General features: G+C 46.4%; 7 protein-coding genes across 7 annotated transcripts; 3 read left to right on the top strand and 4 right to left on the bottom strand.

The window, feature by feature from the left end:
• Positions 1-841: 841 nt before the first annotated feature.
• K441DRAFT_677567 (uncharacterized protein) lies at positions 842-1,667 on the bottom strand (the record flags this gene model as incomplete). Its single annotated transcript, XM_067651079.1, has 2 exons — positions 842-1,458; positions 1,526-1,667. The coding sequence occupies 2 exons, from the start codon at positions 1,665-1,667 to the stop codon at positions 842-844; spliced, it is 759 nt and encodes a 252-aa protein (XP_067503860.1).
• Positions 1,668-2,263: 596 nt separating this feature from the next.
• On the bottom strand, positions 2,264-3,395 carry K441DRAFT_720887 (uncharacterized protein). The gene has a single exon (XM_067654051.1). The coding sequence runs from the start codon at positions 3,108-3,110 to the stop codon at positions 2,760-2,762; it is 351 nt and encodes a 116-aa protein (XP_067503859.1). The 5' UTR covers positions 3,111-3,395; the 3' UTR covers positions 2,264-2,759.
• Positions 3,396-4,365: 970 nt separating this feature from the next.
• K441DRAFT_687279 (SHMT-domain-containing protein) lies at positions 4,366-6,167 on the top strand (the record flags this gene model as incomplete). Its single annotated transcript, XM_067652080.1, has 5 exons — positions 4,366-4,509; positions 4,563-4,619; positions 4,680-4,773; positions 4,826-4,963; positions 5,020-6,167. 5 exons carry the CDS (start codon positions 4,366-4,368, stop codon positions 6,165-6,167), a joined length of 1,581 nt encoding a protein of 526 aa, XP_067503858.1.
• A 532-nt stretch (positions 6,168-6,699) lies between these two features.
• Positions 6,700-7,580, top strand: K441DRAFT_720885 (uncharacterized protein; the record flags this gene model as incomplete). Its single annotated transcript, XM_067654050.1, has 2 exons — positions 6,700-7,195; positions 7,308-7,580. The coding sequence occupies exons 1-2, from the start codon at positions 6,815-6,817 to the stop codon at positions 7,578-7,580; spliced, it is 654 nt and encodes a 217-aa protein (XP_067503857.1). The 5' UTR covers positions 6,700-6,814.
• Positions 7,581-7,852: 272 nt separating this feature from the next.
• Positions 7,853-10,462, bottom strand: K441DRAFT_660211 (uncharacterized protein). The gene has a single exon (XM_067648668.1). It carries the CDS (start codon positions 10,272-10,274, stop codon positions 8,196-8,198), a length of 2,079 nt encoding a protein of 692 aa, XP_067503856.1. The 5' UTR covers positions 10,275-10,462; the 3' UTR covers positions 7,853-8,195.
• Positions 10,463-11,099: 637 nt separating this feature from the next.
• Positions 11,100-13,619, top strand: K441DRAFT_696548 (uncharacterized protein; the record flags this gene model as incomplete). Its single annotated transcript, XM_067652897.1, has 2 exons — positions 11,100-11,431; positions 11,791-13,619. The coding sequence occupies exons 1-2, from the start codon at positions 11,407-11,409 to the stop codon at positions 13,617-13,619; spliced, it is 1,854 nt and encodes a 617-aa protein (XP_067503855.1). The 5' UTR covers positions 11,100-11,406.
• A 499-nt stretch (positions 13,620-14,118) lies between these two features.
• On the bottom strand, positions 14,119-17,766 carry K441DRAFT_660209 (calcium-transporting P-type ATPase-like protein). The gene is made up of 4 exons (XM_067648667.1): positions 17,463-17,766; positions 16,204-17,377; positions 14,777-16,114; positions 14,119-14,724 (listed from the first exon to the last, which is right to left on the bottom strand). Exons 1-4 carry the CDS (start codon positions 17,586-17,588, stop codon positions 14,183-14,185), a joined length of 3,180 nt encoding a protein of 1,059 aa, XP_067503854.1. The 5' UTR covers positions 17,589-17,766; the 3' UTR covers positions 14,119-14,182.
• Positions 17,767-22,170: the final 4,404 nt, after the last annotated feature.

Raw genomic sequence — 22,170 nt, 5'->3', positions numbered from 1 at the left:
AGGCTCCTAGTAGCGGTGTGATCGACATCCTTTGTGGGCCGGACACACCATTGGTCTGACGTGAATGACCCGGCATGTATTGGTGAGAGCGTTTACCCGTCAGTCACGGAGTTTGTAGAGCCGAAGACTATGTGAAGAGAATGACTATGACCATAAGTTGCTAGCAAGGGGAATTAGAATTTGATAAATGTTTATAGTTTACCAATATTATTACACAGCATCTCAAAATTGAATTTGAAAATTATCATTCCAACTGCATTTGTTCCCCTCCAAACGTCAAGTCTCCCGCTTTATCAAGATTCGTATTAACGCGTCTTTTTATCAAGTGATAAAAAATATATATATTGGCTCTGCTTTAGATTTAACTTTATAGAATTTAATGAGTTTTATGAGGCAGAGATGGATTTTATTACGTTTACGCGTTATCCTTTGTAAATATTATAAGGCTCTATAAGACACTTAATGTAGAGAGGAAGGCTCTCTGGGTTTGTTACGAGAATTGCGGTTTTATCTGCGCGATAATATAACGTTTAGGCAAAGGGCCGATATATATAATATAATCTTAATTCTATCAAGTAGACCCCTCGCTTTATAAAGTAGAGCTAATATATATATATTTAATTACTTAATAAAAAGACGCGTTAATACTTATAAAGTTAGACCATATTTAACAAAGTGGGGGACTTGACGTTTGGAGGGAAACACATTGAATTTCATATGAACAACCCCTCCTCCCCAATACAAAATGCCAAACTAATTTTTGTGGATCCAAAGAATTAAAAAGCTAACGATTCCCTGAAGACAAATTCCGTTGTATCCGCTAAAACGTCGTCCGCTCGAATCAAATATGCCTAAAGGTTCCTTCTGTTTTAGCAGGTGTTGCGGGCTTCTTTGCTGGCTTTACTGCCGTCTTCTTCCCAGAATTAGGATATGTTGTTGTGCCGGGATATGGTTTAGGGTTAGATGCACTTGATGCATATATCCTTGATGGGTTGGATGCGGTGCCAGGATAAGGTTTGGGCTTTGATGAGTCTACCTTCGAAGGATACGTTGTAGTGCCTGGGTAAGGCTTAGGCTTGGGTGCATCCACCTTCGACGGATGTGTTGTTGTGCCTGGGTAGGGCTTAGGTTTAGTAGAATTCGACTTTGGTACATTGGTCGAGGTGCTGGCGTATGGTGTAGGTTTCTTTAACGCAGTTTGTCCCGTGGAAGGATTAGAGCCAGGCTTACTTGCCGCATCTGCCCCTTTACTCGCTATAATGGCCGTCTTTTTAGCCTGCGACGACGCAGGGCTGGAGCACGACCTCTGTAATGTGGTAGGATGAATAACAGAGGTCTTACCAGAAGTAATTGCCTTCGTCTTCGGTGTTGGTGTCTTTGGGAGATAAGCTTTGGTGGTGGTGATGGTGCCTTGACCCTTTAATTTATCTCCGTAACTGGTCGCGGCGTTTTCAACACCTGGTTTAGCAACCATGTCAGCTTTTTCTAATCTATGATGCAAGGGGAATCTTGCGGCTGGCCATACTAGTTCCAACTCCTCGTCCAGTGCTCTCGATAAGGTCACCAGCGCGTATGATGGCGTCGCCAGCATATCCTCCTGCTGTGCGAGTACCTGCTTCAACGAAGCCGGCAACACTATTTGAAATGATGTTGGAGATGAAATTCATTTTTCGAAAGAAAAGTCTAGTACAGGTTTTATAAAAATAAAGATATTATCAGCTTGGATTCAATGGCTGGGTTGTATATATATCGTTTGCAGAAGAGGAGTAGACATTCTATCTTGAAAATCGTAAGTCCGCAAGTCCTTGAGATCTTGATCCCGCACAACGCCTCCACATGACGTCGATTCAGGTTGGGATGGAGGAAACCACGGTCACGTGCACACCTTTCCTCTTTGCTCCTTATGTTAGAAAAATATTATCTTTGAGGGGAAATATTGATAGAGCGCCTATTGTTAAAGTTCGAGATTTGCAGAGTTCACGAATTTGAGCTTCGCAAAGTGCGCGGGAATCTCCTGACACGCTTCGGTTGACTGGTCTAAAACGCTACGCACACCAATGCAACCCTGTCGACGCATTGAACGCAAAACCTAGACCTTAAGTATGTGACATCATTTGGATTGCCTACCAGATCCCTAGTCAGAAATCAAAGCCTCCTGTGATACCTTTAAAGAAGGATTAGAGAGACTACAAGCCAGTCCGTCCCTCGCCACTACTTATCATCGTAAACGTACAGTACAATAAGTTTGTGTGGCCACCAATTACGGCATTACGTGCTCAGAATAAGGCATCTTGTGACTGTTAGTGATAATAACTTGATCTGCTTTGACCTTTGCCAAAGCCTCAAGAAATCGAATGTCGACATCCGCTTGAAGGCACCTTCGGCCGTGGAAACACAGAGATTTCTCTTAGCTCCGACTGGCTATCAAGAACGTGCATACAGCCGATCAAGTGCTCATCATTAACAAAACGGCGTGCTTCTTGATTATGGAGGTATGGCGTGGATGATGGCATTGCATCTTCAAAGACCAGTCGTATATCTCGTATCATGGACAAGTTTCTTGGTCCAATAAGTTTGAGAAACAAACGCATGTCCTTGTAACCGATTTCTTTAAGTGAGGGAGACCACAAGGGGGCACGAGTGTATTTGTTGCGCTCAAAAACAAAGGTGTTTTCCCCGTAGATAATACTACAACCTTCCTCATGAATTTGACTGCAAGTCCTAAGAAATGCAGAGGAGAGGCAGAAGTTGTTGGGGAATTAAAAGACGAGGTCCTTCTTGGCAATGAAAAGAAGTCGATATACCTTGTTACGAAGCTCGGGTGGCAGTGTTAGGAAGCCAGTGCCACCATGATTAGGTGCAGTTGCTTTTCGCGCGTGTTTTTGAGGTTTGCGTACTGTGTTCCTGAGAGACCGACCCCCTACCCGAGATGCATTTTTGCTTTGGTCTGTGCCACGAAAGCCTCGCCCGTTGCCATCCGGAAGGCCTCGATCTAATTTCACCACGAATGGACCTTGAAAGCCTCGTGGTATGTTGAAAGTGAGACATATTGCGCCGTCCAAGTCTCCACTTAGTGGCGAAGGCGTTGGAGTGGCTTCACGCGAGGACATGTCATCGTGTATAATTGGAGAAAGCGGTGGCGGAGAGGGAGGAGTACGCTTCCGTTTGATGATTCTTTTGGGTCTTTTGAGATTACCATCTTCGTCTTCAGAACACGGCTCGACCGGAATATCCTCCTCAATGATGACAGAGTCCACGTAGTCCGGATCTTTTTCTCTCGCCTAACGCCATCTCGAATTGGTCTTCCGGTTTGCAGATTGTAGTGAGTGGTGAATTGAGGGCTTCCGAGCTCCAGACTACTTTCACGAATGGTGGAGCGGGCCGTCGATTCTTTGGAGATGTAGTGGCTATGTTTATCAGGTTATCTGGATTTACAACGTCGAAGCGGGAGATGAATTTCATACTTGAGTGAATAGATGGGCCAGGTGAGATGACAAACACCACACGTTCACGATCAAGTGCTCTCAGTAGCTTGCTAGGCTCATCATTCAAATTCACCAAGCATCGTAGGCCTCTAGCTTAGGGACTGTGACAAAAGACAGCAGTGAGTCAAAGTGAAGTGAGATGAAGTAAGGTTAAGAGCGTTGAGTCTTGGAGCTCAGCGCAGACGGCAAAGGCAGAAAGCACGATAGACTGCATGTGCGAAGCTGTGTCATGAAAACTTAAGCTGCATCTAGATGGTACGCTCGCCCAGAACATCTGCTCAGAAGCGCGGGGGAGATCGGAGTGCATGTCACGAACAAGCCATTATGGGATCCACCAGAGAGCATCATCAATTGGGTGACATGACAGGTATGTCCTATCAAATAGGTAGACATCAGATAATCTATACATATAGCAACTTCCGGCACGACAGGAGAGAGAAGGGGGGAGAGGGGAGAAAGGAAGCGTCTCTTGAGAGCGGCAGCACGACGGCACCAGCGGCAGAGAGCGAGGACACACAACTAGAAACCAAGTCATAAAGCGTCACATTGTCCCTCGAAAGGTGGTGAACGGGCCCGGGACATATCAACAGCACCCACATCAGCCAGCGTGGAGCGAGTCGAGTGAGGATGCAGCTGCCGTAGAGGCCTTTAATCACGGATTTTAGTTGTGTTGAAGAAATGAAAAGGCAAGACAGCGCCGCTCCCAATTCTCTCCCGCTCGCCAAGCTGCCTTAATGCACTTTGGGCATTAGCCGAACGTCTTTGCTTTGAGGCGAGGGCATTATGCCACCGCCGATCCGGCTTCCTCCTAGAAATCAATTGCGACACTGAATATCTAATACTCCGCTCTCCGCCTTCCTCCCCTCAGGGCTCGATAATCATGTCGTCCTTCAGGGCTAGCTGTCGAGCTTCCGCCTCATTGCTGTCTCGAGCTGAACACCGCCTAATTGCCCGACCATGTCGCTTCCAACTGCAAGCAACGAGAGCGCGGGGCCTTGCCCTGTCAGTGGACGGTCAGCATAAGGTACAGGAGCAGTTTGGTACTTGACCAGAATTTTTGCTAACGGCTCACTACAGCTGCTTTCGGCCAATCTCGAAGATGCTGATCCAGCTGTGTATGATATAATCCAAAAGGTGCTTCCGATTACAACCACTTCCGTAATGCTGGCCTGACCCAATACGTTATCTTCACAGGAGAAACGGCGGCAGAAGCACTTTATCAACCTCATTCCCTCTGAAAACTTTACGTCCCAGGCTGTGCTCGATGCTCTCGGCAGTGTAATGCAAAGTACGTCGGTTCTGAACGCCATTGGAACAAGACTCTGACAATTCCCACTCAGATAAATACTCAGAGGGCTATCCGGGAGCCCGGTACTATGGGGGTAATGAACACATCGATGAGGCTGAAAGGCTCTGCCAAAGTCGCGCTCTTCAGACATTTGGTTTGAGTGAGCAAGAATGGGGAGTTAACGTGCAACGTTAGTTGTTTCTACCACAATGGCGGTTTTTCCCACTGACGCCACATAACTACAAGCTTTGTCTGGCTCTCCTGCGAACCTCTACGCATACTCGGCACTCCTCAACACCCATGATAGAATCATGGGCCTCGACCTACCCCACGGTGGTCATCTATCACATGGCTACCAGATACCTACAAAAAAGATATCAGCAGTTTCAAAATATTTTGAGACGGTTCCTTACAGACTTAATGAGTCGACTGGATTAATAGACTATGATAAAATGGAGGAGTTTGCAATACTATATCGGCCACGGATTATAATTGCTGGAACTTCGGCATACAGTCGACTAATTAACTACGAGCGGATGCGCAAGATCTGCGACAAGGTCGGAGCATATCTTTTGTCCGACATGGCGCATATATCCGGACTTGTTGCTGGTGCAGTCATTCCATCACCATTTCCACATTCTGACGTCGTAACCACGACCACGCACAAATCTCTGAGAGGACCACGGGGAGCCATGATCTTCTTCCGCAAAGGAGTACGGCGTGTGGATAAGAAGGGCGTTGAGGAAAAGTGGGATTTGGAAGGCCCCATCAATGCTTCTGTCTTCCCTGGTCACCAAGGAGGTCCTCACAATCACACCATCACGGCTCTGGCTGTTGCTTTACATCAGGCGCAGACGCAAGGATTCAAGGAATATCAACGTAATGTTTTAGCAAATGCCAAAGCACTCGCGGAGAGGTTGGGAAACACGAAGGAGAAAGGCGGACTAGGGTACAGTATTGTGAGCGGAGGTACTGATAATCACCTTGTCTTGGTTGACTTGAAGGACAAGGGGGTTGATGGGGCGCGAGTCGAAAGAGTGCTGGAGTTGGTGGGAGTTGCAAGTAATAAGAACACTGTCCCAGGCGACAAATCGGCTATGAAGCCTGGCGGACTTCGCATGGGAAGTCCTGCAATGACAACGAGGGGCTTTCAGCCAGAGGATTTTAGGAGAGTGGCAGATGTTGTTCACCGAGCAGTATCGATTACTCAAAAACTTGATGTCGATGCAAAGAAGGACGCAGAAGCCAAGGGCAGGAAAAACCCGGGCAGTGTGAACGCTTTCAAGGAATTCCTTGGGGAGGGCGAGGAAGTCACGGACATAGTTCAACTCCGAAAGGAGGTCGAGGACTGGGTAAGCACGTTCAGCTTACCGTGGGAGAAGTCAGGCGCGTAATGCAATATGTGAGTGTGGATCTGAATCGATGCGTAAACCGCTTGCCGTGATTAAGCGCCGCAGCGTGCATTATTGAGCTTCAACAACTCCTTCGATCTAATAGTGGGGGGTGGCAAATCGTTCTTGAGACTTCTCAAGGGGCTTAGGCGGGCCGTGAGGCAAAGTACCACTATGCATCCGCTCTACTTCACGATTCTTGTCTTTTTCGGTGGACGGGCCTGGAATTCAACACGTTGGGCTGTGGAGTTCTGGTGAAGCTGCGGGTTTGTATGTATACTACATTCATGACTACAACACAAAAGGCACGGAAGTTTCGGTTGAATGCATTCAGTTGCTCCAAAAGTATTGTGGTAGCTTCGTATTGTTCTTGGAACTCTGGAACATATATGCCTCCCTTGTTTCTGCTCTTCGTTCATTCATCTTTCTTTGCCGGCCGGTTCCGACAAAATCTTTTTGCGTGGTTGCATTCATTAGTGTTTTGTTTAGAAGTCAAGCTCAACTGGATACATAGCCTCACGGCAGCATTAACACCGTAACAACAATATCGCGACAGCCTGTCGATAACCCCTCAACAAAATCTCGGTAACTCCTCAATAACCCCAGCAAATGTTAGTCAATAAGATCCAGATACGTCGTTAGTAGCAAATATGGCGCCCGTCTCTATTTCCACTCTTTACGTCACACCCGCAGTCTCTCTACCACTATTTACTATCACTGGCTACACACCTTCGCCTACAATCTTAGCAAACTCGCTGCCTGTGGTCCCGACTGCCTCTCCACGTACACTCCTCACCACAACTTCAGTCTTGGCAGCCGATATCCCCGAGCTTTCCCACAGTATCATCACCGCCACTACAAGCAACAACAGTGACACTTCCTCTCGATCGGTTGCGTCTTTTGACGGGAGCAAATGGTGGAACAAGCAGTGGGTGCCGGCCGCGGCATGGGCGCTGATTATCTACAATGCCGCCTCTCTCTTTCTTCTGCTCTGGTTGTGGTCCGTAGGGATGATGGACGCAATGCTGAACGTGAGTCCAAGCCTCCACCGACCTACTTTCCAGCTGCGATTAGCTACTCACTGGCGCGCCGAGTGACAGAATCTTCTGGTTCCAGCTTCAGCTAACACCTCACCCACCTCAGCTCACCCGCGCTCCCTACCCTGGCGGCACATGGGCCTGGCGGCCTTCCCGGCAGCCTAGCACGCAGCGATGGAACTTTAGTGCCTCATCAGATCGCTACCCCCATTACCCGTCGGATAGCATGGCGCTTCTTCGCAATGACTACGGCCATAGTCCAGTCCAGACTGCGCAAATTGACCGCGCGGACCAGCTTCGCAGACCACAAGAGGGTGATGATCATGTTCGACGCAACCAGGTTCTGGCTGCGGAGTTCAGGCGGTTAGGGATTATATGAGTGGTGTTGTGCTGGTGGGCTAGGAGATGGATGGATTTTTTGAGCGTTTTCTGCGGCTTCAGAAAGCAGCTGTACGGTTGCTTTGGTCGATGCGGGCAGCTGGACGAACTTGTCAGAACTCTAATTAGATTCTATAGGGGGCACTGGCACATATAGCTATTCTTCGTCTCCGATAGAGTAATCTCCAGAGCTGTTGCCACCGGCGTTTTCAGCGGCGGAAGAATCCATTTGCCTTGAGTTGTGGTTGGAGTTGGGTGCGCACGGCGTTTGTTCTGGGGAAATATCTATAAATGATTCATGCTGACGCCAGATCCATAAAATTTATGCGACACTGTAATTGTACAATAGAATCAACTCTCGAACCGACCACTCATGACTGTCTGCACCTCAGAAGAACTGACTACATTACACCTCTTCTAGAATGCAACTAAATTATGAAAATCGTCGCTACTGCTACCCGCTTCCGGTGGTAGGATATCTAATACAGTAGAAGTGTTGCGCATCCTGCGTCTGCTCTCCTTAAATGGCATCACAAGTCTAACAAAATCCAGCCCCAAAACTTGCGCCATATTTTTTTTTTATACTCGCCCGGCCCAAGCCTGGGCCCAATGGCTGTTACCTTGCCATCCCCGTAACCCCAACGCCGGTCCTCAACGGCTTCAGCGGAAGCAACCCGCTCCTCCTCCTCTCCTGGTCTAGTCTTTCTTCATCGTCTAGCGTCACCCAGTTGAGTGTGCTACTCGAGTTCTGCCTCGCAACGCTCGCCAGCACCTCCTTCCTGCTGCTCACGGTTCCGAGCCCTAGCACCTCGGGCCGATCCAGATCGAACGGATCGCTCTTCCCCCGCGTCGCCCGTGAGAACGACGCGTTGGTCAATATCGTGGTTGGCCGGCTAGGGCTCGGTGCTCCGAAGGGAAACGCGCTGGAATTGGTAGCTGCTGAGCCCCTGGCACTAGAGGGCTGCGGGAAAGCTTGAGAAGCCCGTGATGAGCGTGAATAGTTGGGGAGGTAAGCGGGAAATGGTACTTGGGGTGTATAGATGGTTGTGGGTTGGTTGGGCAAGGGGGGCACTGGGAAGTCTGGTGGGTCGATGAAAGGGTTAGAGGGAGAAGGGTAGTAGAAGGAATTTGTGTAGAAGGAAGGAGGATGTGAGCGGAGTGCTGTTGGTGCGCTCTGAGTATGTGCATGTGAGCTCCGCCGGAGCCAGTCTGGGGTTGCGCCCCCAGTACGGTCTTCGGGCTCGTCCGTGGGGTCAGAGAAGGGGTTTGGGATTCGCGGAGCTGGCTCAGCTTGTTGTGATTGTGGTGGAAGTCGGGGAGTTCGAGGTGTGAGGGGCGCTCGTTGCTGACCGACCAAGCCTTCGGCAACGGCTTGTCGTGGGGTTATTGGATCTGGGTTCATGATGCGGAGATTCAGTAAAGTAGGTTCTCGGAGAAGTGCTGGGTCTAAGAAAGGATTGCTGATCCTGCTGCTATTCCTGACTAAGGGATCTTCCACAGCGTCAGAAAATGGGGAATCGCTTGCGCCACTGGCGGAATTTTGTCGGCGGCCCATCCCTCCCTTTGGCCATTTCACGATTGCCATGCGATCTGTAAAACCGTGAAGCTGTCGCCGAAACCTCGATGGTGGCTCGCTACTTGTCCGGAGTCGCACTGATGACCTTGTAGAGTACATTGAGCTGACGCTGTTACGATCGCCACCGCAATTTGCGTTTTCTTGAGCAGAATTTTTGTTTGGTCTTATTTTCAACATTATAGCAGTTGCCATGGACCTAATCCTGGCTACGAGTGCTTTGACTTGGCTGGCGAATGATACTGACTCCGACTGCTCCTCTCCCGCTTCCCCTGGGCGACGTTTTTCATTGATTCGTTGTTTCCGGGCTGCTAATATTTCCCTCATGCGTCTTCGTCGGAGGCAAAGAAAGAGCATTGCACCGACCACAGTCATCCCCATTAAGCCGCCAACAACACCTCCCACTACGCCCCATACGTTAACTTGCTGGGCATTGCTGCTGGTGTGGCCTTGCGGTTCTGAGCCGGAAGAGCCATGAACAGGTGATATCAACCCCGCCGGCCCTGTGGTAGAGAAGCTGGTTTGCTCTGGCCTACCAGGTAGCCGATTTGGAGATGAGGATGACGTGGTGGGCACGAGGACTGATTGAACCGAGTCAGAGCCTGTAGATGCAGAAGAGTCTATGGAGGAATAAGTGGCAAGAAGGGCGCTTTGTCCTCTGGAATCTGATATGAAAGTGACAGGCGAAGCGACGAGACCTTGGAGAGATGATAAGGATTGTGACGAGGGAGCTAGCCGGGAGATGGTCAGAGATACGGAGTTGGCTGTACCTGGGTTTTGTGAGAGCACTGGCGCGAATAATAACGGCGATAATGATGACGGCGATGATGATAACGGCAATGGTGATAACGACGACGATGCAGAGGCAGCACTTGAAGTTGGCTGAGTATCGACGGTAGCAGTCTGCGCTGCTGGGGAGACTTGAACGGCAAGAGAAGATTGCTGGACGGGAGGGAGGCTTGATTGCAACTGGGTATTGGTTGAAGAAGCTGCTGCGGAAGATATTGCTGAAGTAACAGCCTCTGCGGTAGTAGAGACAATGTTGGTGGTGGAAATGCTTCTGCGCGACCTAATGCAGGGCTTCCCACTCACCGTCGTGGTCAAGACAGAAGGAGTGGCCATGCAGTGCACAGAAAGCAAAGATGGACTGACAAGGCCAAAAACGGAGAAGGAGAGGTCGAGAGTAGGTTGAGGGACAGGGGCACATTAGAATCGGGCTCGTTGACAAGCATGCATTTCTAGGGCTACTGGGCATCAGAAACAACGTTAGCAGCAGTTCGAACGTTGATCGGATGGTGCGCTGCCGTAAGTATTGGGCAGGCATTGTAGAACATATGGCAAACATAGAGGAGGTATAGGGGAGGCATGGAGGGGGGCATAGAGCGCCGTGGTGGCTAAGATGAAACCGCAGTAGCATCAGATACCAGATGGAGTAACGATCCTAACGTAGCTGAGGCGCCTCGAGCATCGCCAGGGCGACCCATTGCCAGCCAGAGCAAAGACAATGGGACGCCCCGACGAAGATGCAAGATGGAACGGCATTGCTGTCTCAGCCCAGCAGGAATGACGATGGGCGTGTTGGACGAGGGCGGGGCGAGAGACGGAGGGGCAGGAGGGAAGGAGTAGCAGGAGGTGTGAGGTTGAAGGTACTGCGTTCCAGCGGGAAAGGCAGAAGTAGGTTCTATAGGATATTTTATGTGATATTTTATAAGACACAGCAGATACATAGAACGGGATGAAGCGCGGAAAGCATTGTGGCAAGGCTTGAGATAGTTTTGGTGGGGCGGCGAGGGTGGTGAGCAAGCGATAGTGCCTGACGAAATGGCTGAGAACTGGGTGGGCGGTGTGGTCAGCTGCAGGCCGCTTGAGAAAAACGGTGCCACGGTGCCAGCAGCGCTAGCAGTGCCAGGCGATTTGAGGGCGAACGCCTCGTACAAAGCCTTCTATCTTTCTGCTACCCCCAAAGCAGCCAGGCACGCTCATCTCCCGAGCTCGAAGGAAGGAAGGCAGCATTAACACTGACCGTTCGGCATCCAGCGAGCCCGAACTGTGCGGCCCGCAGCGCAGCGCAACGCAGCTAACATTGGGGTGCCGCACCCCTTTCCGACGACTGATGCAGATGGATGCATGGCACAGAGGACATACCTAGTAGTGACATGGGCAAGCGGATGTGGTGTGTGCCCAGCCGATTGAGACACGACCTCGCTGTTCTCTCTCACCACCCCCGCCGCCCGTGTTGTCTTGAGAAGCAGCCATGTTCAGCGGCTTCTCCACCACCAGTAGGTCCAATTCTCTCCTAGCCCTCTCTGCCCCAATCGCTTCAGCTCCGTCAAGCCACAGAGCCACAATGCCTCCAAGCCAGTGGCGTCCAGCGTGGAAAACGGCCTACACAAATCGCCTCGGTTGTCCCAATTGCCTCAATTGCACATCTCCCTTCCTTTTCCCTCGTCGCCAGAGTACTAGAGCCATCTGCGCACCCTGCTATCCCTTTCAACTATCGATCATGAGCCGTTGCAGCGTCCACGGTGGTGCGCATCCTAAGCTCGTTTCAGTGTTGAAGCGAGTGCCGCTATGCTCTTCTGGCCATCCTCAACACCAGGGGCACGTGTGTTATCAGATGCTGATATAGCCATACTAGGCACACTTCTTGCTGGCCAACACGACCCGGAGAAAGAGAGGGCTCCTCCATCACTGCCCACTCCCGTAAAATTCCCTTCTGTCGTCCCTCCATCTCCGTTTACGTCTCAGATCCCCCCAGCCTGGTCCGAAGGCCCTTCTCCCGGTGTGTTTGCACGCTTCATCAAGATCAAGAAGCCCTCCGATGTGGATATCCATCATTTAGCCGCTCTGAATGTCTCCTTCGAACCTGAATGTGACTTCGAAACGCTGCTCTCCACTTTGCGCGATGGGTTGTCTTATCTCCCCCCGAAATCGTGGTTGGAGTTACCTGAAGAAAGTGACTCCCCAACGCCAGCACCCTCAGACGTCCGGACCCGATTGCTAAGTAATGGAAGAAAGCCTCCAGACCGTAAGGACTTTTACATGCGCGCTAGGGAGCTCTATTTCGCCAACGAGCATGCCTTTTCCGGACTCACTCGGAAAGGCAACCCAGATCAAGCTCCGCCCCGTCTCGCCCACTTTCGCCGCTTCTGGGAAGGGCTCGACAACATGGCCTATTACTGGGACAACTCTCTGGATGAGTACATTCCAGCCAAGCCGGGAGACGCCACCAGCAACAAGACTGCTTCCACTACACCCTCTGAAAATGTCCAAACGATTAGCAGGAGCACAGATGCGGAGGCTGAAGCCATGAACCTCGATGAACCGCGCAAAAAAGCCAAGACAACATCAGACACTGAGGAAACGCAAGCATTCAACAACAAGCAACCCATCTCCTCAAGCAGTTCTCTCCCTCCACGAGCTCAGCCCCCGAAAGTACCACACGTCGACCGGCCCAAATCGGACCCTCTACCGCCGGACCTGCTAGGGACCTACCGCGGAAACCGTATAGGCAACGGCGCCGAAATGCCCGACCAGTATCGGCTAGATACTGTTCGGTCCTTTCTTGAGCCTATAGCGTGGGCGTTCGGACTCACCTTCACCTCCCACCGTCGCCCGCCAACACTCGCCATTGACATCATGCGGTTTCCGGTGCGTATGAGCACCGTGGCCTGGCGGGCGCCGGCGGACAGGATGAAAGCTCGATCAGGTTGGTTGGAAGGACCCGTGTTGGGCGTGCAATGCAGGCCGGAAACGGACTTTGGACGGAACGGCTCGGGTGAGGCGGATTCGGTGTTGGACACGACCAGAGAGCTTGGCGGACTACTCTTGTTGGCACAGGAGAGGTTGAGAGAAGGTAAGAGGGAGAGGAAATCAGGTGAAGGAAAGTGGTGGGTGACGAAAGCTCGATGGGGTGGGGGGCCTGGTGGAGAGGTCGGAGAGGCTTCTGGGGGAAGTGACGCGCCGGTAGAAAAAGAGGAGGAGAAACCCGCACGCTCAAGGCCCAGCGCAAAAGACAAACGAAAACTGTCGGCCGCAGAAGCTTGGAAGGTATTGAAGCCTGGTAGTGGCATCTGGGATCCTAGAATCGCCTACGAGGCTATTGGGAAGGATCGGAGCGTTGAGTGGGATGAGGCAAGTACTAGAGATTCTTATGTATGTCCTGGGGGTGAGAGAAACTTTTATTCACGTCAAAGACAGATTTTCATGGTGTCGTCACTTAATCACCATATCAGCATACTTAAAATGCGCATTCATCCGTCATACCTCCAATATCTGACCGACGGCACTCTCCCTACGCAACATCCTTCTGATCCATCATGGACCTCACCAAAACTGCAGCGCACGCGCTGGTTCGACTTTTTAAGCGTCGATGATAGAGTAGAGGCCATGCGAGGCCTTTGGGGCATCATGGCGTACCTGATGCGAATGCAAGAAACCGCTGACGTGAAGATGGATGATAGCTGATTATAGAATGACAGCAGATTCTCCTTCTGGAGGCATTTAGCAATCCATCACCCTTCAACGTCTGTTTCTGAATTCATCATGCGTGACGATCTCTTCGATTAGCCTGATATACTGAATAAGAAATTTCCCATAGAAAACCTTCGCGGGTTGTTCACCTGCTTGTCTCTACTGTCGCTGGAAAAGCCAATTTTAGTGTGAAAAACATAAGCAGTGGATCCGGGTATCGGGTCTTGAAATCCCACTCTAACAGGAGAATGATCCAAACAACTGTTGTGAAGCTGGTACTGAGCGCCAAAGTGGATCCTGTAAGCACCGTAACCGTGGATGAGTGCTGAATCGCCAATATCGAGTAAAGCGGTAAACTCATGTCAAATGAAGAGAAGCTAGCCATCTCCTTCTCCATGACTCATGTAACCTCTCCAACGGGTAGAAGAATATCACATGTCTAGTGACTCCCCACATTAAGAGTATGGATGTTTCACAGGGTATCGAGTCTAATGTGCATCATAGTTGACATTTACTCCAGCTATACACCTATACACGGCTTTCACAGAAAGCGGAAATTATACATTGGCACTGTAGCCGACCATGCCCCGTCCTCTTTTCCATCGATGATAAAATTTTCTTCCTTCATCTGCCCAGAATACGCAGCTAGCAACAGCAATAAGATGTACCAGATCTAAAATACCAAGTGCCTCTGTTTGGAATATATGCTGCAATACTGGCATGTATATCACAGCTAGCTGACCGAGGAGGCTGCCTGCCACAGCATAATTGAACATGTTGTTTGAGAAGAGACCAATCTCTCCGGCCAGGACCGACTTGCTTTCAGATCGACAAGTTAAAGCGTTGAACATATCGAAGAGAACGAAGCAGGTGAATGTCATTGTCGTGTCGCGTGCTGTGACCTCGCCATCGGAAGTCATCTCGCGATAGTAAATCATCAGAGTGCCAAGCATGATTATCGAGGCCGACTGTAAAACCCGCTGCAAGAGCGGACGAGTCAGTACGCGAGCATTCTTTGCGCGAGGTGGCCTAGTCATCACGGCTGGATCAACAGGCTCCACGCCCAGAGATTGAGCAGGCGGTCCGTCCATAAGTATGTCTAGGTAAGGTCAGTAATTGAAGAAATATAGAGGAATCGCCAATAAGCTTACTTATCCATAGGATCTGCATGGCGTTGAGAGGGTTTTGGAAGCCAAGGAAGGTACTGAGAAGCACCAAACTCAGAGCAGCGGCGCTTGTGCTTAGTTGAAAGGTTAAAAAGTTCTGGATGTTATAGAAAATACCCTTCCCCTCCTCAATAGCGCTCAGGATAGTGGAAAAATCATCATCAGTCAATATCATATCCGCTGCCTCCTTCGCAACATCAGTCCCTAGTCGGCCCATAGATATACCAATGTCTGCCTTCTTCAGCGCTGGTGCGTCATTGACACCGTCGCCAGTCATGGCCACGACGTCCCCCCGTGACTGGAGAGCACGAACGATCTTCATTTTATGTTCCGGGCTTGTTCGAGCAAAAATTGATGTTGTAGCCATCGCTTGAGCAAGCTCATCCTCGCTCATTTGGTCCAGTTCGTCTCCTCGTAGGACAGAATGCCCAATGGCCGAGTTCATGTTGATTGGCATGCCGAGCTTCCTGCCAATTGCGATGGCTGTAGTTTCAGCATCGCCAGTTATCATGATGACTTTCACCCCACCAGCAATGAGCCGACGAATTGACCGATCCACACCTTTTCGAGGAGGGTCGTTCATGCCGACAAGGCCGGCAAACACCAAGCCTCTATAAGGCTCGTCATGCTGAGCTGAGCTGGCTTTCGTAGAGAGGCGTTCCGAGGGAGAAATTGGTGAAACGCTACCACTACGACTCTTGGGTGGTGTTTGCTGTTCAATCCTACGAGGTTCACGAACTGGCCCACTCGCAAAACCTAGTACTCTTAGACCTTCCTGAGCCATAAGTTCCGCGGCTTTTAGAGCCTCCCGTTTCCTGGGTTCATCGAGGATGATCTCCCTGCCCTGTGCTGAGACATAAGTATCACAGCGCTCTAGCACTTTCTCTAGGGCACCTTTAATGTAAGCTACATCCGGTCCAGTACCCGTATTTCCCTGTATGGCCACGCCCATCCATTTGCGTTCTGAACTAAATGGCGTCTCGTTTCGCCGGTTGCCAATCCTTTCCCTAACGTCATCTTCGCCGAAAGAGTCGAGCAGATCCAACAAGGCAACGTCTGTGGGTTGACCAACCCAGCGGCTCTTGGAAATGGATGTATCGTCCCCAATAGTTGAGGAAAGGACGGCCGCAGATGAGGCTGTGGCGTGGGAATCGGCATGAGCGCCGAGAAGGCGGGCGTTGTTCACAATATTCCCAATTCTTAGGATAGTACGAGTTGCAGAGTCTAGCGTCAAGGAGCCATGCTTCTTAGACACGTCAACTGGTGATGGTTCGTCGAAATGCCACAATTTAGTAACAGTCATGTGGTTGGTGGTCAAAGTCCCTTCATATCAAAATTAGTGGATATTGCCTGTGGAATAAATTCCTCGCATAATGGACGGCTAATGTAAATTCATAAAAGAGAGAACATACCGGTTTTGTCACTGCATACAACGTTAACAGATCCCAGAGTTTCTACGCTAGGCAGACGCCGAACAATGGCATCTCTCTTTGACATTCGAAGAACGCCCAGCGCGAGAGTAACTGTGACAATGATAGGTAATCCTTCTGGAATAGCAGCCACAGCTAGAGAAACTCCAATTTGGAACATTTCCAAGAACTCCCACCCGCGCCAAAGCCCTAGTAACATGATAAATGCAATGACTCCAAAAGACATATAGCTGAGCTCCCCCCCAAGTCGGTCCATGGAGAGCTGTAATGGGGTTCGAGGGCTCTCGATTTCCTGGAGCGAGGCTGATATTGCTCCAAATTCAGTGTTAGCTCCTGTACCAACAACAAGGCCCTGGCCATAACCGGATCGCACAAGCGTGCCCATGAACGCGATGTTGATTTGATCGTTGAGACGGATATCTGCTCCCACCGTGCCTGCTGCCGGAGACGCATAGAATGGAGACGGTGCGCGAGTTCGGCTCGAGGACGAGACCGCTGAAGAGTCGATAGTATTTGGAGATTTCGCAACGGGTTCATTTTCCCCCGTTAGATTCGATTCATCAATTGAAAGGTCTGCAGCATGAGTTATGCGAATGTCAGCAGGGATACGATCCCCGGTGTGGAATAGAACAAGATCTCCTGGTACTAGCATTGTCGCAGATATTGTTGTGGAAACCCTCTCGGCCGCATCCAGTGAAGTCGTCGTGTCGGTCAGACCTTCTAGCTCTATACCAGCCGTACCATTTTCTTTAATTGATGACTGCTCTCTCCCAGATCCACTACCGGTACGAATGGTGTGGGCAGAATGAGGGACTAGTTGATTAAGCGCTTCCAGAGACTTCTCAGAGCGATATTCCTGGACAAATCCGACAGTGACGACAATCGTCACCGCGGCGGCTATGCTGATCGCATCCTCAAAATTTCCCATCAGAAATGACACGGCGGCCGAGCCAAGGAGCAAAAGTATCAGCGTCTCTTTGAATTGCTTAAGAAACCGGAGCCACAGTGGCTCTGGCTCCTCGTGTGGAAGTTCATTGGGTCCATGTGTGTGAATCCGCGCCGCAGCGTCCGACGGAGAAAGGCCATGAGTTAAAGAGGATGACAAGCGTCGAGCAGTTTCTCTAGGCGAAAGGATAGAATAGACAGAGGTCATCGACTGTAAAAACGTATGCTTGTCAGCTTTGGTTGTTTATATACGTTTAGGTGGGCAAAGGAGTATGAGAAATTAGTTAGAGGATTACCGAAGGTGCAGAGCGGCGCTGGGCTGGAGCTGGAGATGGGCGACGCGGTGTATAGGACGGCGGCGCATTTGGAGCGGTGGCTGATGCATGATATAAGGGTAGCGCAGGCGTTGAGGCACTTGACATATTTTCATGGCCTTAGAGACGGGAATTGGGCAGACTGCCAGCAGTGTGGCATGCAATAAAGAGCGACGGAGCGCACTGGACGGATAAGGGGAGTGGGAACGCGGCTATCTCATTGGGATGGAATGATAGAATGGCACAAAAGGCCAGGAAGTTGGAGATGAAACGAAGAGTGGTGATGTTGTGTTCTTTTAGAAGTTAGGAGTGTCTAGGTTAATAAAGCCGATGCGTCAAATAAGGCCCGCCTCCCTGGCCACAGGTGTACTCGGGCAGATCTACAATAACAGAGCATGTAAAAAAGGCATAGGACGAGGCTGTACTTCTCTTATTAGTCTATGGGGGCATCAGCTACATGCATGAGAGATGCATCCTGCAACTATGCCTTGTACATGTACTTTTGCCATCCACCCCAAATACTTCTGCGCGCGTCTACATCTCCTCGTCAAAAGTCTCCGCGTTTTGCCAAAACTCGCCATATTTAGTGTATATTTCCTACCACTAGATATTAAAAATATTTCTTAAAAATCCAATATTTTATAGAGATTTACCATTAAAAACTCTAGCTATTCAATTTTTTATAAGGTTATTAAAGTAAAGTTTAAGATATAACTTTTTAAAGTTATATACTAGTATAGCATAGTTAAACTGCTAAGGAACCCCATCCCAGGGTTCTATTTACTTAAACTAGCTAATTCCCTCTCTTAAAGCCAGATTTAGAGTGAATTTAATTATAGCAACTACCTTTAATACTTTCTATTTTCCTCGCAAATTCCCTAACTTTATACTATATAATGGCCCGCCAATACCTAAACCTATGCAAAGTAAGCAACTTAATATCTATAAAACTATTCAACCAATTTCTAATAAATCACCTAATATTAATTGTGTGTTGGGAATTATAGGAAAGTATAAAGCTACTATAGAGGGAACCCTTAGTCCTAAAATAAGAAAGGCTAAATTTAAAGAGATGCTAAATTTTAGTATAGTTTACTAATATTATAACGTAGATCGGACCCCACCGCTAACTAATACGGTTACATACAAACTAGACAACACCTTAGCTTAATCCCTACCTCTTTCCTTCCCTAGTTTAATATTCCTTATACCAGCTACTAATAGATTAGTTTTGTTAACTAAGCTATTATAACTAAGGCTAAAGTAAAATAGAGCTAGCTAATACGTATATATAGATAGTAAAGGTAACTATAGTAGTAGTATCTCTTCTCTAAAGGCGCTATAGAGCTACTAATTATCACAGAACCTATATAACGTTAACATCCTTTTATCTAATTTAGCGTAGCTTCTCCCTTATATAGCGTTAATTCCTAGCCCAATAGTAGTATAGCTAATAGCTTTAGATATTCTAGATAGTATATTAAGACTAGCTTCTTAAGATATTAATCTAAACAAAGCCAGAGCTTTCCCTTTTATTAATCTCGCATAATATAAGTATTTAGGAATAACTTAAACTAAGGCATTTAGCGGATCTTAAATTAATCTTATAGCTGCTTTAGAATATCCTCTATCTACTATTAACAGCTTAGGTATCCTATAATTAGGATATTATTAATATAGAAGAATATAAAGATAGGTTTAGTAGGGTGTATATAGAGATACGGCTCGTCTAGTATAGCTTTTAAACCTATACTTTATAGAGCAGCAGACATTTCTAAAAACTACAATTTTAAAGATTTCCGTAGTCTGTATATTACCTTTCTTAAATAGAGAGAGAATCTAGGCGGTAGGTCTATACCCTTAGGGGGAATAAAGTAGACCTTATCGTTAACTAAGGCATTAATGAAGGCGTTAATAGCATTAATCTGTATAACATTAAGGTTAAAGTTAGCAATAAAAGCGTATAGTAGACGGAAGGTTTAATAGGCTGCTGTTATAGCTTTAACCTCCTCTTATAAGACTACTTAAAGGTCTCTATAGATAACTAAATAAGCCTTAAATCTTATAATAAAGCCGTTTAAATCTTCCTTATATGTAAAGACCTATATAATAGGAAGTTAATAGACCTTCCTAATTAGTCGTACCTCGTCCTAGGTCTATTTCTTAGTTAAGGCCCTTATCTTTATATAAGCAGCTACTTTAAATTCTATAGCGTACTTATAATTAAGCATATCTTTTTATAACTTTAGTAGTGGTAAAAAATTATCTCAATATCTATATATCTTTACAGCAGCAGTATAGAAAGCGTGAGCTAATAGTATCGTATCTAAATTAATGATATTATTACTATTATTAATTTAAACTATAAAGGCTCGTTATCATATATCCTAATTTAGCATATCTTTCTTTTTTATTATAGACCGCTTTTTACGGCCAGAATATCTTTTACCCCCTAATAATAAGCCTATTATTGTCTAAGGTTTGGAACAAGGTATAAAATCTATAAACGGTAGTTCGGTAACTTCAAAAGATAATTAAGTAGTAGATAATATCTATGGCGTAGATGCTGTAGTAGATAGTAATTGCTAAGGTGCTAAAGACGCTAATAGTCTAGATAATTCTAGAGTTAGCTCTGGGGTAAATAGCTAACTAAGTTCTTCTATTAAAATCTAAATGCTTTTTAACGTAGGAGTAACGTTAATATTTACTAAATGCGGCAGTCTTATATCTAGTTCTTTATTAAAGTTCTCTATTTAGTCCTTATTACTATTTTAAAAATTATTTAGTAGGTCTTAGACTTATTAAAAACAATCTTTTTAAGCCTATAAGATAATAAGGTGTTCTAATACTATGGGAGATTAATATCTCTTTAACTTATTAATTCGTATATTATAAAATCGGATAATATAGTTAGTAGTTAGTATCTATATCCTATAGATATTTAACGCTTTTATACTAACGAGATAACCTACCTAGGCTCGTGACTTAAACTTTATCTCCCTAGAAATGCCGTATTTAATAAGCACGTAGGTTAAAGATTTAGCTATAGCTTCTGTTTATAGAGCATCTTAAATAGGGTCTTTTAGTCAATAGACTTAATAGAAGTTTAATTAAGTAGAAACACTACTAGAAGTATAAACTCGGGCTATAAATCTATAGGTAACTTTGCTTTAATAATAGCAGTCCTTATTTATTTAGAAATAGCTCTCCCTAACCTCTCTATAGGTCTATTTTAAGCTAGGGTATATAGCGTTAATTACTTAATAATACCTCCATTAAGTTAAATAAAGTTCTTTACCCTAGCCCCTATACCTTACTCCTTATCTATATACTAAATGCGGATACCTTTAGTATTAAATTTCTTCACAAATACTATTATTAATTTAAAGAGTGGAAGTAGTATCTCTTACTTATAGTTCTTAATAGGAAAAGCATAATAGTACTTTATATAGTTATACTAAAAGTAAGCTATATATATATCTCTATTAAACCCATCTTCCTCTATAATAACATTAAAGTAAATACGTTTAAAAGGGTAAGTTCCCTTTATGGATATTCTACAAGATATCTACTATATTATCTTTTTAAGAATATATAGTTTATAAAGTGGTACACTATATAGAGTTCTTTCTCTGTTTATCTTAACCACTTTAACTATATCTACTATTGTTAGTAAATAATCCACTAACTCTATATTATAGTGTAGTAAGCGTTAATACTATACTTTATTATATGCTAAGGTCTTAAAGAATCTAGTAGATATAGCGTAGGTAGTAGGAGTAGGTAGTAAGTAGGCGATAGCATTAATAAGGTAGAGATCTCTGTAACAGAACCTTATAGCAAGTACTACAATAGGCTCGTTATTAGGCTAGATATATAGGTAATGCAAATTAAAGTTAACAACATAATAATAACTAGTGGAGTAGTTGCCTAATAGATTAACTCTAATTATATTCTAAGAATGACTATAAAGAAGAAAACTATCTAGGTAGGGATTAAGGGTCCTTAAATACACAACCGTACTCCTATAAAATCCTCCTTATACGTAATATACGTGTGCTCTATATACTTTATTATAGATTACTTAGATCCTATAAATTATATAAATCCTATTATATAACCTTAGTTACTATTCTTTATTATATAGTTCTACTGGCTCCATTTTAGACCGTGCCTAAATTAACTAACTAGCTTCTTCCGACCTCTCTCTTAGTAGTTATAATATTATACTTAAAGCATTCGTAACACTATCTCCCTCCTCTTTATCTTTGTCCTTAAAGATTCCTAGTATCTCTAAGTTATTTACTAAAGGTATAATATCCATCTAATTAATTTGGTTAATATCGTTACTTATTATACCTAAAGCCCTTTCTTCTTTATCTACAGCTCGTCAGTCTTATACCGTTGCTACAATATTATCTCTTAGTAAGATTATACTATCTCTGTGTTCTTGTTACTTAAAAGAGGGGTTAGTTTATATTGCATTAGCAAACCTATCTTTACAATAACTATCCTCTTACTTAGAGTGCATAAAAGCGAATATTTGTTTATCCTATAACGTTCGCTCTATTTTTAATACTAAATATATATAACCTATTATCCTTAATAGTCGTCTAGTTCCCTAATTAATTTATCTTAGGGTCTTATATTTAATCTACTACTACGCGGCTAGATAATAAACTGTCTATAG

This window comes from Cenococcum geophilum, assembly GCF_001692895.1.
Source record: "Cenococcum geophilum 1.58 unplaced genomic scaffold K441scaffold_22, whole genome shotgun sequence".
NCBI lineage: Eukaryota > Fungi > Ascomycota > Dothideomycetes > Gloniales > Gloniaceae > Cenococcum > Cenococcum geophilum.
Note: the sequence above shows the minus strand (reverse complement) of the source record. Positions and strands in the feature narration are given on the sequence as shown.